This window comes from Lasioglossum baleicum, chromosome 10 (assembly GCF_051020765.1).
Source record: "Lasioglossum baleicum chromosome 10, iyLasBale1, whole genome shotgun sequence".
Classification (NCBI taxonomy): Eukaryota; Metazoa; Arthropoda; class Insecta; order Hymenoptera; family Halictidae; genus Lasioglossum; species Lasioglossum baleicum.
Genome location: NC_134938.1, coordinates 7,278,319 through 7,296,066, shown reverse-complemented (window position 1 = coordinate 7,296,066; position 17,748 = coordinate 7,278,319). Strand labels below are relative to the sequence as shown.

At 44.2% G+C, this 17,748-nt stretch overlaps 1 protein-coding gene across 7 annotated transcripts in view; it reads right to left on the bottom strand.

The window, feature by feature from the left end:
- The window catches only part of LOC143212712 (uncharacterized), a 182,997-nt gene extending 165,530 nt beyond the window's left edge, over positions 1-17,467 (bottom strand). For 2 of the 7 annotated variants that reach the window (XR_013009749.1, XM_076431786.1), the window contains exons 1-6: positions 17,312-17,464; positions 14,502-14,699; positions 13,240-13,628; positions 12,916-13,156; positions 12,475-12,652; positions 10,144-10,284 (exon numbers count right to left, since the gene is read on the bottom strand). Coding sequence is in view for 6 of the 7 variants with exons in the window: in XM_076431786.1 (XP_076287901.1) it covers positions 10,144-10,284; positions 12,475-12,652; positions 12,916-13,156; positions 13,240-13,628; positions 14,502-14,675 (1,123 nt within the window). In the remaining variant the exon portion in view is untranslated. Of the gene's footprint in view, positions 1-10,143; positions 10,285-12,474; positions 12,653-12,915; positions 13,157-13,239; positions 13,629-14,501; positions 14,700-16,240; positions 16,388-17,311 lie in introns of those variants that run through there. The other 5 variants (XM_076431781.1, XM_076431783.1, XM_076431787.1 and 2 more) reach the window with 4 other exon arrangements.
- Between the last annotated feature and the right edge of the window lie 281 nt (positions 17,468-17,748).

Here is a 17,748-nt window from a genome sequence, read left to right as displayed (position 1 = left end):
GCGAGCTGTGAAACGACGTCGCAAGCCAAGATATGTCTGACCTTCACTTGACCTTGCGCACTGTTGGTCCCGACGCCTTACAAGGCTCCGAAAAAATAACTGTAATAAAAGGCACGTAACTCCCCAGATATATTGACCCGTGGAAGACTGGTGGCGCGATGGACGAGTGAAGGTCCACAGACGGAACAATCGATTTCTATTACTTGAAAATAGACAGAAGAATGGAACGACGACATACTTGGCGTGCGATTTTCTCTCCTTTTTCCAGTTAGTCGCTTTTGCGAGGGGATCCGCGTGAACTACTAAATGAAAGAAAGACAGAGAGGAAGCGAGAGAGAAAGCGAGCGAGAGAAATACGTGCTACGGAGTAGTATCGATTACTCCGGCGTGCTTCGCTTCTCTCTCGAGAATCCCGGAGTGCTGGAGCTGCGACCTGGGAAACCTTTCTCTGGAGTAAGGCGCCACGTGATGCCCGGTCCGCTTCTGGTGTCGCCTCATGATGTCCAGCCGTGTGAAACGCTGGCAGCAAGTCCTGCAGACGAACTGCTTCTCTACTCCGCACTCATACCTCCGGTGTCTCTCCAACGAGTACTGGACGGCGTAACGCCGGCCGCATCGCGAGCAACAATAGCCGAGAATCGATTCTGAAACACCGTGGCCCTCACCACAATCACGCTAACACTCGTACTGGGCGAGGAGCAAGGGGAAGCAGGCTTCGTCTGGTTTTCTCAGGAAGGAAAATCTGTCCAGTCCCCATTTATCGTCCAGTCTCCCCGCGTCTGGTAAGAGCTTCGTCAGTGTCGACGGACATTTCGGAAGAGCCGTCAACGCTGCCGCACCGGTTATGAGTGCTGCGCAGCAAACATTACCGAGGCGACAACGATCGGGCCAGGTGTGAAGGTTAATCGTTCGTTGGCAGATCGTAGTAGAGAGGAAAGAGGTCACTTTCCCTTGCCAGCTGATAACCGGCAAGAAAAATCCGTTATCTTTTGTCTACAACGTCTCCAGACCAGGTTCAAAGCTTATCCAACAATCCAAGCACACTCTGCGCAACCTCTGAAAGAGCTTCTCATTCGTACACGATTTTAACATGTTCTTACGTTAATCTTCATGGAAAAGTAACAAAGGTCAATGTTCAAGATGACCGCGACGTTTCTGCGAAACCCGCAACGATAGGTCGTGTCACATTAAACGATTGACTTGGCGAATACGCGTAGAAAATTCGCGATGGATCAACGACTGGATGATCCATTGGGAACCACTACCGCGAGATTCTCTGTAACCCCCATGGTGAATATCGTAATTTATAGTTGAAGTATCTCCACGGTATTCACGCGAGAAATCACGATCGATGAAAGAGCAATCCCAAGATCTTTCATCACCCGGCGCCATGGAGCATGAAAGACGTAGATTGTACAAACATCTCGCGACTTCCCTGAGAGAAATCTCCTTGATACAACACCGTTCTCAACCAACGATTGTTTAACATTTACTCACACATTCACAGTTGCCGAGACACTCGAAGAGAAACGAACGAGAATTTTCGTCGGGCCGCCATTGCTGAGGGGGATACATTACCCGTCGGGGTGGAATTGCTTGAGGTGCTCGAGAATACCGTTTTCTCGCAAAATAATTGCAGTGTTCGTTGAAACACGCATCGTGAATGAGAAATCAATGCACCAGGTGACAACGGGAATCAGTTATCAGAAAAAGAAACGAGGAGGGACAAAATGAAATAGAGAAACTGAGAGAAACGAACGTCCTACTTTGATCAGGATTGAAAAAGGCGTGTGGAGTATCTTAATAAGTAAAGCGAATCCTTGGATAGTTATCACAGAGAAACGAAAAATACATGTTTTTAAATAGTGTACCAGGAAAAATCTTATATCTAGAGAATACTTTGTAGTAAGATAAAAATGATTGTCTCTTGCCTCCGAGGTCTCAATGATTAAGAGGACTCTTCTAGCCTCGATGTAGTTCAATGTGAATCCGAGAACAATCATTTTCATGCTTTGTATATCGAATATTATCAAATGAAAGGCATCTCGCGTGCCGATACAACACGCAAGATAATATACTTACGCATATTACCTTTTTTACCTTTTACCATTTTTGTACGGATCGCACTCGAAACAAACACCACTATATTTTCTTCTCTCCGCACTCCGAACAAGTTCTCGAAAACTAAAATCGTAGCTCTCGGGAACATCACTCGCGCGAACTCTTTTCTACCGAGTCAATTCTCCTCGAAAAGATCGAAAACTTTACGCCGACGAAGCGTACCGCGTGCAATTGTTAACGGAAACAATAAACGTGTGAGAAATTGTTCTTGATCGTTGGACAATCGATAAACGAAGAATGCTGAGATTGCAGAAAATTAATTCCTGAAAATGAAATCAGTGGTTACAGAATACATTGCACAGAAATTTAATTAAACAATTCACGCGTCAGTGTCTGCACAGACTCGCGTCTGAAAACGACACTGACACGATCGAACACAATCAATAATCAAATTGTTAACATCAAAATGCTAAATAGGATATAATGTCGAAGTCGAAAGCTGAAAGTATCAAACACAAGTATCAAAATATGGATATCCACAGAACATTTTCAAAATGGTACCAATCAGTCAAATGAATCTTAACCTAAACCTTAGCCTAGTAGTGGAATATATTTACCAATACTGTACCATTTTACCATTATTGTTAAAGATGAATCCCGCGACGAGTCCTTCGAACTTCTTCTCGTTGAACTCGATACCTGAAGTCCAGAAAGGACTTCAGAATTTCGAACACTTTCATGTACCACTGAGAAGTACCAAAAATTCGGTACTTCTCGACAAGTGGAAATCATTGAAACCTTGTTCATCGCTACCAAATATGTCTTACCAAAACCTTGGAAATCCAAAGGCAAAGTTGCACATATCGAAACTCGAAAAAGGACGAAGTTTCGTGCGACTTTCCTCGGGATTTCCCAAGAACCTTACCCATACAAATCTTCCATCTTCTTTCTTCGTGGACCCCGACTCTTCTCTCTTCTTCGACGGCCATCAAAAATGGTCACACTCGATCGACAACCGATCGATACCAGCGGAACGAAGAATGGCACAGTGGCGCAGGTCCAAAATGCTGTCGAGGACAACGAAACCCGCGTCACAAATCGCGCGAAGCTTCTTCCGGAAGTATCGACAAGTATTCGACAACGATTCGCGATCGAGCTACGTCGAACATTCACACAATTCCCGAAATGTGAATCTTAAAACACATAGACGTAGCAACAAGAATCACATTTTGGAATTGCACGAATGTGCCGCGTTCTCTTCGGAAGTAGTTCAAAGAAAATATACCTTGGACAATTGGACAATGTTAAACAAAATCATTTGTAAACCCGACCATCGAAATGGGTGAAGTCATTCTTTTGAAAAAATTCTCTCATTCGCTCAACACTCAACAAATGAATTGCAAAGGGGAGCCTTTTGCTCTCGACTCAAGGAACAGCTAGTCATCTTACCATAAACTAGACTGTCCACTTGACTCGAGCCGAACTTCGTTTGCAATACCATGGACAAATTGAACATTCAAATGTAAACAGGTTAATTGTATACAATATGAGAAAGAAATAAGAAAATTACGGAACATGTGTTCACGTAAGGCCTTCAATATTACCTTCTTACCATTTTTACAGTTCTTACCAGATTGTTACAATTTTACCATTTTTACCTTCTTACCAGTTCTTCATCCGGAGATTACCTGACGCGGTGCCAGCCTCTTCTTCCATCAGATCTTCTTCCATCTCGTTGTCTTTCGACAACAAACCGCCCAAAGACGAACCGAGCAAAAATGGCCGATTTTCGTCCGGACAAAAATTCACCGTGAACCGCGAGGGCCGAGTCGATCCCGAAAAAGCGGGAACGACGCGATCCGAAAATTCGTGGCGCGTAATATATCCTCGCAGCAAAATGGCTGACAAGCATATGAAATCGATATCACCGCGGGGCCGAACAATGCGCCGATTGCACACTGCTCGGCGTTTCTTCTCTCTTCTTGCTGCGTGGGGAACTCGTCGAACTGGGAGCGTATCGACGATCAAGAAATCGCTCGATCGTGATTCTCCAGTTCGTCGTCTGGACTTTAGTTTCTTCTGTGACTCTTCGTGATAATTCGGCTAAACACTTGGGAGGTAAAACGATGTGACAAGAGAGAGAACTTACAGAAAATATGAGAAATGAACATGGTATGGTACAACAACGAGATTCGAAATGCGGAATAGTACAATACCATGAGCAGAGTATTGACAATACTATTATGTTCTTCATACGCAATGATAAATATAGACGATCATAGTACATATGCGTGTTCGTGTGTGTATATATATATATATATATATATATATATGTTTAAATATGTTTAAATATATATATATATATATATACATCTCGATGTAGAGAATGTGTATAAAAATATGTGCGTGTGTTAATCTCTGTATATATGTATAGAAAATGCATATATACATACATGGACATATGTCCATTTATACATACACATGTGCATATAGCATGTATAAATACACCTCGTTAAAAAACACGCACTCGTTCCGCGGAATTTCATCGACATACGTATCACCGTACGCGAAACGTGTATGTGCGCACACTCGCGAGTGTGCGCTATACACACGCGTAATACGGGTATACATAAAGGATACGTGTAAAACAGCGTTGTATACATGTATATATAAATCGGGTTAATCAAATATTTAATGTTTATATGCGTTACGAACAAAGAAGCGAGTTATGTACACATGGGTTAGTTAAAAAAAATATATATATAAATATTGGAATGTGTGCAAGCGCGTACGCCTCGTATATATCGTAGTGGGGGGTATTAAAACCGAATGAAATTTTCTATATGGAGAGAAAAGATAGAAGAGGTAGTAGAAGGTGTATGCGTGTGTGTGTTTTCGCAGAACGAGCACCACCACCATATATATATGTGTGTCTGTGTATGTATGTAGGGTAATGAATAATGGCTGTGTATCTGAGGAGATGTGCGTGTGAATATGAGGACTACCCTAGATAATGAAAACACGTTGACTTTTTCAGGCAGAACACGCAAAAAGATGGGTACCTTCTTCGCGAGTTACCGTGACGAGAACGCACCGCGCTCGCTCACCTCCGCAGAGTTAAAGAGTCGTAAATTACACTACCGAAGGAAGCGTGGCATGCAAGACGAATTACGCAAAAAATGGCACAACGCAATGGATTAAAAACTATCGAGTGTACGCATACACGGATGGACAAAGAAAAAGTATGTTGATATATCACACATCGTATATCATATACATGTATATATATGTATATATATATATATATCTCTTGTAATTATATATATACATATATATATGTGTATATGCGTATATATTATATATATGTAGAAATTGTTTTTTCTCTGTTTTGGTACGCGTTTCAAAGAGCCCATGTGACACGCGAGCGCACGGGAGCGTCGCGTGCGATAACGCGGACGGTGAATGTGCGTGCAAGCGCGCGTGTCACGCGTGCCGCGATTACCAAAAAATGACCACGTGCTTTTTTTGTCTGGACAGGTAAAGGTGGACGCGAGATCCTGATCGGTTCTTTTTCGGGAGGAGAAAGAGAACGCGCTCGTGGAAATAATTGGAAGCGAGAGAGACATGTTCTCGATTTGAAAAGCGATCTTTCCCAGACAAATGTCTTTCATTAGATGATCGACAGACGTATGACCAGCCACCGTGCTCGCCCCGTTAGGCACGAAAAGAAGCGTCCGTTCGGAGAGTATGGCGGGTGTGAGAGGCGAGAGGAAACATTAGGTACAGGCATACAGAATATGAGTATATTCCGGGAGCGTTTCCGCCGTGCAACGATAGATCGCGACATACCCTGATGACCTTATTATATGTATGTATATTTAAAGAAGAAAAAAAAAATATAAAAAAATAGAAAGTATCTCTAGCGGCGAGAGCGCAAGGGTTGGCTTTACGTCTCGTCCGCGTCTCTCTTCTCCTCTCGTTGCGACACTCAACTGTTTTGCTTTAGATTCCCCAGAGGGTTTTCCTCCATTACCCGTTCCTCGCTCGACAAAAAAAACACGTAAACGACTACAATGGGTGGTTCCTTCCTTTTTTTGTGTGTCTTTCTGTTCTTTGCCATTAGGATACGAAGGTTGCCCTCCGGTTATCGAGGCAGAGGCGATCGCGAAACGCCGAGGACGCCCGAGGGATCCTCGATATATCCGGGATCTCGAAGACGGAAACCCTCGGACACAACCAACGTCGGAGCAACCGCCTCTACCTTCACCCACCGGCTCGTATATTTGTTTACACAACGACAATTATAGGAGAATCCTCTACGTACTGCAAATAACGTGGCGCAACACCGGCTCTAGTTACCACCGGAACAGATTTCTTTGGTTCAACGACGATTTCTCCGTGTGTACACGTTTTTCAAATCCGTGGAAATCACGCGACTCGACCAGTCAAAACTCGGAACGAAGCGGATAATATAGTGTGTTCACGTACACGTGTGTGTGTCACGAGAGAGCGCGTACACCACTCGACAAGACAATAAATTTGCATATTCATTTGTAGGTCTGCCTGCTGTTCCAACGACTTTAGCTTCGGAACGTCAAGAGGTCGATTTTTTTTCGAAAATGGAGACTTGTCGACGCGTTTCGTGCCGCTGGAATTCAATGACTAACAGTGAAAGAACTGATTGCAAGTTTTTCAGACTGTATTCCGAATAACTTTTTGATCGACGGACGCGGCGGCACGGAACGTGTTCAGACAGACAGTGGAACGTGGAATTTACGTTTCGCTCGGAAAGGCTCCTTCGTGGACGTCGATAAGAAACCGCACGAACAAATCGATTCAAGGTAACAAGTCTCTGACGGTGAAAACAACGACCATCCCCATCAATGCAAGCGCTTGAATTTCTCTCTCTCTCTCTCTCTCTCTCTCTTCCGAAATTTTATCTCACTAGAAACTCTTCTCTTTATCGTGTGTACACGAGAACAATAGAAAACAGTGTTCGAACAAAAAGGAGCGCCGGAAACGTAACGCAACACGATATTGCCGTAACAAGTACGCGATAGACGAGATTACGAAATCGTCAGGTAGAACTAGCATTGACAGAGAGGTCGCTCCTCTCTCTCCGATATTACCTTGTCTCCCGCGTTGGATCACCTGTGTTCATGGCGACCGTAGGTCCTAAAACTCTATCCTCTTAAAAAACGAAACACCGCGACGCGTTCAACACCCTTCCTCCCCATTTGGATCCCTAAAACGAAAGGTCTCTCTAGGCGTCCCGTTCCGTCCCTCGACTTCAATTTTTTTTTAAAAGATACGTCGACCTATCCGAGGCTGTTTCCATCGAAATTTCTCGACTCGCGCTGCATCTGCTAACGACAGCTGCGCGCGGTTGCGCTGGCAGATGCGCCGGAGTGGAAGAAGCGACAGCTGTTTGCCCGCCGTTCTTTTCTCTCGTTTCGCCGTCCTTTTCCCCGCGCTCCTCGATCGCAGAGGTCTTTGTTTGCCGAACCGAGTTTCCGAGGCTACACTCTTAACGAACCGCCCGATAGAATCGGAACGCGATCTGTCCGCGTCGGCATCGTCGCGGAATAGTTGAACTTCGTATCGACGGGGTTCGACGACCCGCGATTATAGGCATCCGCGAATCTGGGTCGACCACTTCGGAATACGAGCGGCTTCACCTACGAGCGGTGAGGAAGCGGCAACCGATCTTCCGCGCGAATCGATAAATCGTCTCTGCCGAGCACATCTCTATCCGTCGCGATTAAACTCCTCTCTTAGAGGCTCCATCGAGCTCAAGGCCGACGGGTTTCCGTGGGAACGGACTCGCGGTTACGAATCGTTTCTGCGCCGAGCTCTCGCGCCAAACTAGACACCCGCGCGAGAAACGAACACGTACGAAACACGAAATCGCTGTTGTTCACCGATAACCTTTCGTGTTGCATCACGATGCAAATAATCTGCTTCGGAAATTCTAATATGCGTTTCGACCATGTTTTCTGCGTTGCTCTCGTGCCGCCTAACTGTGTCGCGATATGAATTATGCATACGGCACGCACGCGTTGCATCTTCGCTTTTTCTACGTAGTCGCCAGTGGATTAGCGTACAACGCGCAGTTTCACCCGCTCGATATCGCGCGACCGTGCGCGCGCATTCGCGATCCGATTTCTCGAAAGAACGGCTTCCAAAGTGGAAAGGAAAACTGGGACACGGCGGCAGCCGATCGGTCGGCCGACACTGACTAGGTCTCGCCCGTTAGATCCTTTTCTCGAGCTCTCGTGTTACTCCGGCTTGAGTTTCTCTCATGGCAACAACGCGATCCCGTATCCGACAACCGCATAGACACCTTCCTACCGCTCTCAGAGCTCGCTATACTTCCTCCGAACTCGCTTAACCCTTTGCACTCCGATAACAAACGAAATATATATGTTTTTATTAAAGCATTACAAAACCGTAAAAATTGGAATGAACGTTATTACCAGATCGAGTATAATGTATGTATAAAAGTTAGTAGTTCTCGTACGTGTGGTAACGCTCGAAACATTGAATCCTGCAGAGAGGAACTCTACAATACTCGCACATGAAGCATGTATCCTTACGTTTCCCGTGAAGCCTACAGACCCAGCACGATCTTTGCGGAAACTTTTTTCGTCCAGAATTCTGAATTTTTTGAAGACGATGCTGCATCATGTTCATGGACAGTCGTTGCGGCGGATCCTGACGTGGCTCGAATCTTCTAACACCTAATTGTTCAAGGATCATTTGCTTCTACTTCGTAGTAAAATACTTTCGTCATTGATACGTTTTCTTTTCGATCAAGTGAGACTCGCGAGATTTCGTTCAAAGTGCAAAGGGTTAATCGTTCGAGTGTGTTTGAAATAAAAGCGAGTTCTTCAGGAAGGAGAGGACACCATCGAGAGACCTGCCTACCGTACAATCGATAATCGTGTGTCACCCGCCCCGGAGGATGTGAAATAATCTCGTTTGTTAAACCGTAAACCGTTATTCTTCACGACAATCTTCTTCACGACTATTCTGAACTGATTCGTAGCTCTCTCGCTCTCTCTCTCTCTCTCTTTTCTCTTCTCTTATCATTTATTTTTCTCAATCTCTCTCTCTCCATCTGACTTCGTTATTGCTAGATATTTACCGATCTGCGATAGCTAAAAATGTTTGTCGCAAGATACGCGGACACGATAAATGAAGAGAAAAAGATGCGTCTCGTGTTTCTCCTTTGGTCAGTGGTCGGCGGCGGAGCAGCTCATCCGTCCGCGCGGTCGACTTTTTCCTTGCAGAGGAGAGAGAGGTCGCAATATCGCGTCCCGAGGCCAAACGATAAAGACCGGCCACGATGAAAAACGGGTGGAAAATTGCGGGCACGATTGACATATCTCGGGACAACTTACGATAACAAAATACCGAAGGACAAACGATGTTTAAAATAAAAACCCGCAGTAATCTAGAGAGGAAGAAATTTGCAAGGTTTTACGTGGCCAAGTCTTTCCTTCGTCAACCTCGCGGCCCGGCATCGCGAATAAAAAACAGTAAACGAAAACTAAAAATAGAGGAATAGACGAAAAGATAATAAGGAACTTAGAAGTGAACGGAAAGCTACATGCCCTAATTCATAGAATATGAAAAGCTCTTTCAGAGACCGTGCTACTCTTGAACGTATCGGCATCTAGGTTGAACCACGTTATTCGACAGTGAAAAAACAAAAAAAAATAAGTCCTGGCACGCCTGCGCAATGGGCACTTCTCACTTCGCGGCTGGCGAAGATATACTTCTGTGGTCCTGGTAATGTGTCGTTGTCAGTAAGAAGCCACTTCATCCTTTTTTTTTTGTTTCCTTTTACGCGTATATATCATTTCTCTCGTTCTCAAAAATTCGAAATCTGTATCTTGCTCCTTAGAACGAACACATTCCCGTGCGATTTTGTTCAAGTTTTTTCGGATTCGATTGGTCGGTTTTCTTTTGCAATATTCAGAATCCCGGAGAAGTTATCGACGACAATGTTGTGCCAACGTGGAGTGCCTATTGTTACGGCGAGCAGGAGCTGATGAAACATGGTGCGGGTAGGCCTACCTTGCGAGTCGCGGTGGGCCTGTGCGGCCTCCTGGGCTGCAAGAAAGACTTCGTCTGTCGTTCCTGGAGCTCCTGCCACCGAGCCCACGACTCCTCCCGCATTACTCCGATCTCCAGTTACATGCCACGCGCCTATACCTGCTAATGAAACAAAAAAACAACCGTACTCGTCACACCATTTTGTGCTAAGGTATAGAAGAAGAAGAACCAAATAATAATGGAAAATAAGTGAGCCGAAGAAAGTCTTTAAAACGTCGTTTGGAATAAGGGGTTGATAATACTTTATTCGCAATTTAGCCTCGTCGCGAGACGAGAACAAAAATACCTTCGGATCCTTGGACAATTCGAGAGAAGTAGTGAAATACAGGGTATATCGTCGTGATCGGAAGTGTTACACATTATCAATTACGTTTTTTTATCATTTTTTTTTGTTTTTTGCTTACAGAAACGGCAATAATCCCGACATTGTTATACAAGGTACATATCCTTCAATTATCCCTGATGGCTATTATTCGCAGGAGAATAATATTTGGCAGATAAACACTGGAATATCTTTCACATTCCTATCATTTCGCAGCCGTACATACACCACCGTCGTCTACACGCATACAAACATACGTCGAACACTTTACATGCTTCGAATGATGCTTTTTTTTTCCTAAATTCGATTGATCCTACTGTTTAACACTTAGAACAGAGAGATAATACTGATTAGTTTTCATTTTTTGTACACCACTGGGGGATCGTACACGTTTAAAAACTCGCCGAACGTGGATCGTTCGATGCGAATATGTTAAACACGGCTCATCCGGAGCACAAGGAAATACGACCGATAAAATATATTACTCTTAGTCATACATAGAATAATGTAAGCACATATAGACTCCATGTATCCAACAAGAATTAAACTTATAAATATATATACTTTTCGCCGTTACGGCTCTAAGCTTCGAAACTGAACTCTTCAAAACCCTGTATACGTCGGAGCACGCAGTACAAAGAAGCGCCCATTTAAAATTAAGTAAAAAAGAAAAAGGAAATACGTAAAGTATACTGAGCAATTTGTTGGACTTGTTCGCAAAAACCTATGGGTGATATACACGGGCACCACGATACACTCCGCGCCAAAGTTGCTTACCAATTTCAGACAATTGGAGCGAAGCGATTATGAGACGAGAAAGGAATAATACTGTCGGTTTACGTTGATCGCAATCGTATCAAAAGGAAATGTTCTCTTCTCCTTGTGGAGGAAAACGAGAGAAATAAGTACACGTGTCGAAAATGAAAGGTTATAGCTGAACAAGCCTTTTTGTTTCGATATATTCTTTCTTTCTTTCTTTTTTTGTTGCTTTCCTCTCTTTTTAAATTGATTAATGGGCATTTTCTTGCCGGCGAATCTCGAAACATTGAACATCGGTTACGCAAACTACTTTCAGCAGGGCGTGCACACACTAAGCCTGCCTAGGCTGGATCAGGTTACTAGGCTGTTGTCTCCATCTCCTCCTGCTGACGTTCAACTTTTTCAAATAGAACTGCAGGGTCGAGCGATTAATGCCGTACATCTCTGATGCCTGTGTGGTGCTAACCCCCTGCTGCAATATTGCTTCCAGGGACATTTTAACCGAGTCTAAACTATACTTTCTGCCATGTTTGTTCTCCAGCGATTTAAGCAACGCGCCTACGTCAGCGTCTGGGCGTGGCCGCCTCGTATTCGGCCCTTTTTTACATTCGAGGAAATGGGACGCCCAGACGGCACCACCACCACCACCCCAATTCCCTCTCGACCGAGACCGCGCTCCCGCCCCCCCACCTGCAACGAGGAAACCCAAACTAGTGTCGGCCGATCATCGCACGACCCGTTTTAAACACTTAACAAACAAATAAACGGTCGCACGATCAAGCTACTTGGTTAACACAAACGAACGAGTGTCCCCCCCACTTTCTATTTTCTTTTTTGGTTCGACTCTTTTTTTTTACTTCATATTGCACTTTCCTACGTATCGTGAACAAACATGAAAATTTTTAACCGACGCGAAAGGCGCGAATGTCCTCATTGTTGAAAATGCCAGGATAGAGAAGCTCTGCTTCGATCCAAAGGATTCTTTTGGATGGAAGTGTTGCTAACGCGTCATCATATCCGTCACACAATTTGTTTACAGGTACAGTGTACTTTTTATGTACGAATTCTCATATAGATATATATACATATGCATGGGCAAACTTGAATTTATCACACGTTCCGGTCGCTTTGTTTCGCGAATATACCCTGTATTCCGCTACTTTACGAAACAATTGATTATCGTTCAAGTATACAAACATGTTCAAACTTACCAGGATGTTGGGAGGGGTCGTGAGACGGTCCGGCTCTGTTATTATCGCCATCCATTTCACTGAGGTCATTCATGTCATCATCGAGCGTCAGGTCTTCGACGCTCTCCTCCGGGTCTTCCAAATACTCAGACTTTGGCTCAATGAGACTATCATTTGGCTCGGGCTTTTCGAGTGGCAGCTGCGAAAAAATTGAATAATTAACAGGTGATCTAAGGATTGTTGGCTGATCGGTAAATGTATCGGAAATGAAACGCAACCAAGAAGAAGATATAGTGTATCGCACTGTTTCCACTCTATAAGATCAAAGAGATTTAGAACAAATAGAAGGATAAAGTACGACAATCCTTGTTCTGCCAACGAGCGAAAGAAACAGTTCAGTAAGAAAAAGCAGTCTCCATTATACGTTGGTGCAAAGAACGGTTGAGATTCTGCATGAATTACCTGTAGCATTTCGTCCGCGGGTTTCGTCAGCTGCGTCATTAAGGCTGACCTGCCAATCGAATCTGTAGGGTCTGCATGGGTTTTCTCATCTGCGACCGGAGCGATACCAAGCGCAGGAACACCCATTGTTTGTGGCGTGTCGCTGGAGTTCGACTCATGATTTTCGAACGAATTGTCTTCACAGACGCTTCTTCTTCTCAATCTTTTTCTTTTCCTCGATGTTGGACTTTGGGAGCCCTCTCTGTAACAAAGTACGGAAATTAATACTGACACCGGTTCACGACGACAGCATACAAATTCTTCGAAGCGTGGACGTTTTCTTACCTCGAGGAGAGACCCTTAGGTACTTGGGGACTGGCCGAGTCTTCAGGCAGGTCCCCTACGGAACCTTGTGACATACCCTGCCTAGGAACTTTATTGCGTTCTATTGTAAGCCCGGAAGACGTATTGTGTGGAATGTCTACGGATGCTGCCGCTGCTTGTGGAACGACCTTTTGTTGCCTAGAGTCCGTCTTACTGCTACCACTCGTTTTACTCTCCGATAAACCTTTTATTTGTAGAGACTCTGCAGCTTTTAAAAGCGCTGCCAATTGGTCTTGGGAGATATTTACTTCTCCCCTGTACATATAGTCCATCATCGCTTTTAACTCTTTAAACTTTACATCCTTTAATATAAAGACTGGATGCTTGTCGTAGTGTTCGCTGAGGAGGCCCTACAATGAAAACGAATGCGTGTAACTATAACGGTATACGGATCGTAAGTTTCAAAATATTTTGTCAAACAGTAACGTTACAAGTTTTGATTTCAATAGTCGATAAAATCTTTCTAAGTGACAGTACATCAGAAACAAGTCACCCGATTAGTTAATTAAATTGTATGGATACGAAATTGGTATAACACTTCATACAAGACATTGAATAATTGTTAATAAGGATTAATAGAATTACGATTAAAAACCAAAAAAAAAAAGAAAGAAATTCAGCAAACGAAGTATATTTCCATTCGACTGAGTTAATTGTTCAACGCAAAATAATATTAATGAATTTAATTCAATCATGAAATTGATGAAGCAGTGGCTGCCTCCTCGAACACCCCCACCCACAACAGGGTAAAATCCCAGGGCAAGTGCCCTGGAAATCAGCCATCTTGCTTTCTCTGTATTGATCACGAGGAACCAGGAGGGGGTTTGGGCTTTCATTCCCCCTTGCCCCTCTCAGGCTCCAACCCAGGCAACGTCCAACAAAGGCAGCCATCTTGTTTCAATTCCAGGTTCCCCTTTTCCTCAATTCCAGTATTTTAATCAATTTCTGACTACGCTTAACCCATCGAATTTTCGAAAACGAAGAACCCTTTCGTACAAACTATTCAGATCTTTTATCAATTCATTTTTCTTTTGACTTTTTATCTGGAATACTCTACTACATCGAGGAAAATTTCTCGTTGAAAAAAAAATCTTTACACGATTAAATAATGCCAAAACCGTCGTGTTAACTTTGTGAACGTGCTGTCAGAAGTTCGTGTACTATCAATTACAATTTCATCGAATAATCGAAAAATCATGATAGAAAGAAAAAAATGCACTTACCTCAAAATAGGGACTGCAAGCGGAGAGAACAACCTTATGGGCCTTTAAGTATTTCCCCTCCGCCGCCAGGGTGCAGTCGACCAGCGTCCCGCTTTCGAGAAGAGTGTCAAAATTTTGAATTAGTGTGCTTTGGTGGTTGTTCCACCTCAAACAGAACTGCTGGTCGTCTTCCATTATGTTCGTTTTCCTCGTCAGTTTCTGGACAATCAGAAAAGAACCCGTGACGATGAGCGGAGAGTTGTAGCACAAGACCCCGGGGCTGTCGTTCGATATCGACCGTGCCTAATGCTATCTAATTATCCCGCGATCTACTAATGCGTACATCGAGACGGATGATACGAGATTGCACCGCGTAAAACGAAAATTTCTCCTCTAGTTTCGCGGATCGATACGTAGCCGCGGCGAAAGCTCCGCAAGGAAGCACCGAAGCTTCCAAAATGGCCGTACGATGCAAGCGCGTCGGTCGAATCGGTCTTCTGGCCTTTTCCTTTGTGCGTGTCCTCATAACGGTAATGGGCGACTTGGTGGGGATGATGCAGGAGGACGCGCAAGCACCACGCATGCGCAGCTGCGCCCGAGCTGCGCGCTTGACTTGCGCACTAGCTCGAGGCCCTGGAATTCAGGGGCGTCTGCTGGATTCTCCGGTACCCTAACACTACCGAGGATGTCCCGAGAAGAAATTTTTTTCGTGGGAAATCGAACGCGTACAATTTTAGGAAAAAATTGTTGATCCGACTAACGGATACTCTGGAAGAACAGTATTGATTTAATGAATTTGAGTCAATTAATTCGAGATATGTAGTTGAAATGCAATCGCAAATTCATTAACTCCCCGACGTGGGAATGTATTCTTCAACTATGACGCAGCGTATTGTATTGTACGAGGGAATATAAATATTTAGAACAGTCTCTGATGTAAAAGAACATATAGAAAATTGTATTAAGTTCAACACGGACAGGGCCAAGTATAATATAGTTTACGTCACCGGAGTTTACATCATTGACGCGCAATAAAATGGAAAATCGATTACTCGGCTCACATGCGCAACGCGTAAAGTACCAAACGAGGGTGGGTGGGTGGATGGTGGGGGGGAGAGACGATAATACATTTATAAGTGTGGTAAAAAGATTAATACGAAATAAAACGAAGAAGCGTTCATTGCTTACGCGCGATTGCGTAATCTATTTATATTGTTATCTTGTATTGGATGTTACGTCAGATGGCGCCGAGCAACGTGTGCGCGAAACAAAAACAAGTTAGCGACAGATAATTTTTCCAATCGCATCTACAACCGCGACCGGCGAAAAAGAACGATGCACTTTCCTCGCACCGCCCCCGGAAACCACGAGAGAGGAGAGGAGACGTGGATCGCAATATGGCCGTCTACGAGGTCGCGCCCGGACAAAATGGCGATAGAAGAAAAGCTCGCAAGGAAAAGTATATCGATCGAGAAATGTGTTATTCGCCAATATTATAATTTCCCGTTAAAGTGTCGTCTGGACAAACGCACGAAAAATCGCAAACGCCTTACTTCATCGGGAAAATACGGACAGAGCCATTTAAAAGCAAAAGATTAAATGTTTGCTCGGAAATATATGTAGAGAGAGAGAGAGAGAGGAGGATCCGCCCGCCCGCGCCATGTCACCCCACCTTTATGATTTTCCGGAATTTTCTGAACGGTTTCGACGCGAGATCGTTAATTCTACAAGTTAACTAGTCTACGTGTTGTAACACTCACCTAATATGGGGTATAAAACAATCTAATATCACAGCAACGGGATCGATGAAAAGTGAAAAACTGCGTAAGCGTCCAAGCTCGGCGTGCGCCTCGAGCGCTGCCCTTTTCAACAATGGCGTAGCGCAACGCCTGCTGGCTTGCCCGAACGCCGACCGTCAGAGAGCGCAGGCTTCCCCGGAAGAGGGCACGAGAGAAGAAAAAACGAAGGAAACTATCGAGCATGCGCTCTACTCCCGAAAGCTAGGATCATCTCGCCGTGATTGGAAATTGCAACTAGAGGACGCTAACAGAGAAAATGCGAACTTTGCAATTTTCATCGGACCCGGTAGGCATGCTATCATCGAGATTTTACCGAGACTGTTACCGTTACGCGAATATAATAATTATGATAATTTGCGTAAATATTATTACACACAACACTATAGTTAAAGATTAAAAATATATATACTACATTTAAATACTACAATCACGAACAAATCGATATAAAACGCAAGTACGCCTACCTTGTTTATTAACATCATAACCTAGCCAGAAATTCGGAGCAAAATCGCGGTAAAATTTATTGATCGATATATAGCACTGGTAATTATATAGAATGTATAACATAAATCATCGAGAGATAATACTCCCATTTCGAAGAAAAAATATGTGATTAAGGTTTATTTATATATATCACGAAGAAACATCGTGAAAATATACAAGCGTCTTCGACGTCATTAACCGGCCCTGGACCGCAACCTGGCACGCGTACGTAATGGCCGACTCTGCGGACTTGGCAAAGGCAAAATGGCGAAAACTTTCGAAAAAGCTCGGAAAAATGTAAACTATTTCATGAAGAATTCCGCCGGATACGTTCGAATCGCGTGATTCCGATAAAATTTCGCGGGTTATTCCGTATAAGAGAAGATCTCGCGTGAGATCAGAGAACTAGAGTGACAAAACAGCATCGCTGTTGGCACAGAGCGAGGCGACCTGATTTTCCACCGAATTTTCGCGACGGCGAATCGACTATCGTAAAAACCATAACACCACGGAACGGAAGCTTAACGTACGTGAACGTGTGGTACTCACCCTTATTGGCACAATCTAATATCACAAGAGAGGAAAACTTGGAAAAACTACACCGTCCCGTCCTCAGCGTGCACTATCCGAGCGTCGTGGCTTCTTTTTACACAATGGCCGTGTGGTGCTACGCGTTAACGATCGACCCGCTCTGCGAGGGGATAACCGGGATGCACGGAAACAGTGTACCCCTTGAGGGGAGACGCGGCGCAGAAAATGAAAATCGATCGTCTGCGCATCGCTGTGCGAATAGTGGGGCGAAGAGAACGGCTGTCTAGCGCAGGGTCGTCGACAGACTTTCGGAACCTGGTGACTATTTTTGCGCGGCATTCTCACGCACGTACAAACGTAGGTTACGAGCCACGCACATCGTCGTTTCTCATACAATAATATCCTAAAACAATCTTTCGGAAAAAAATTAATCGTCCACGTGTATGGAAAATGAA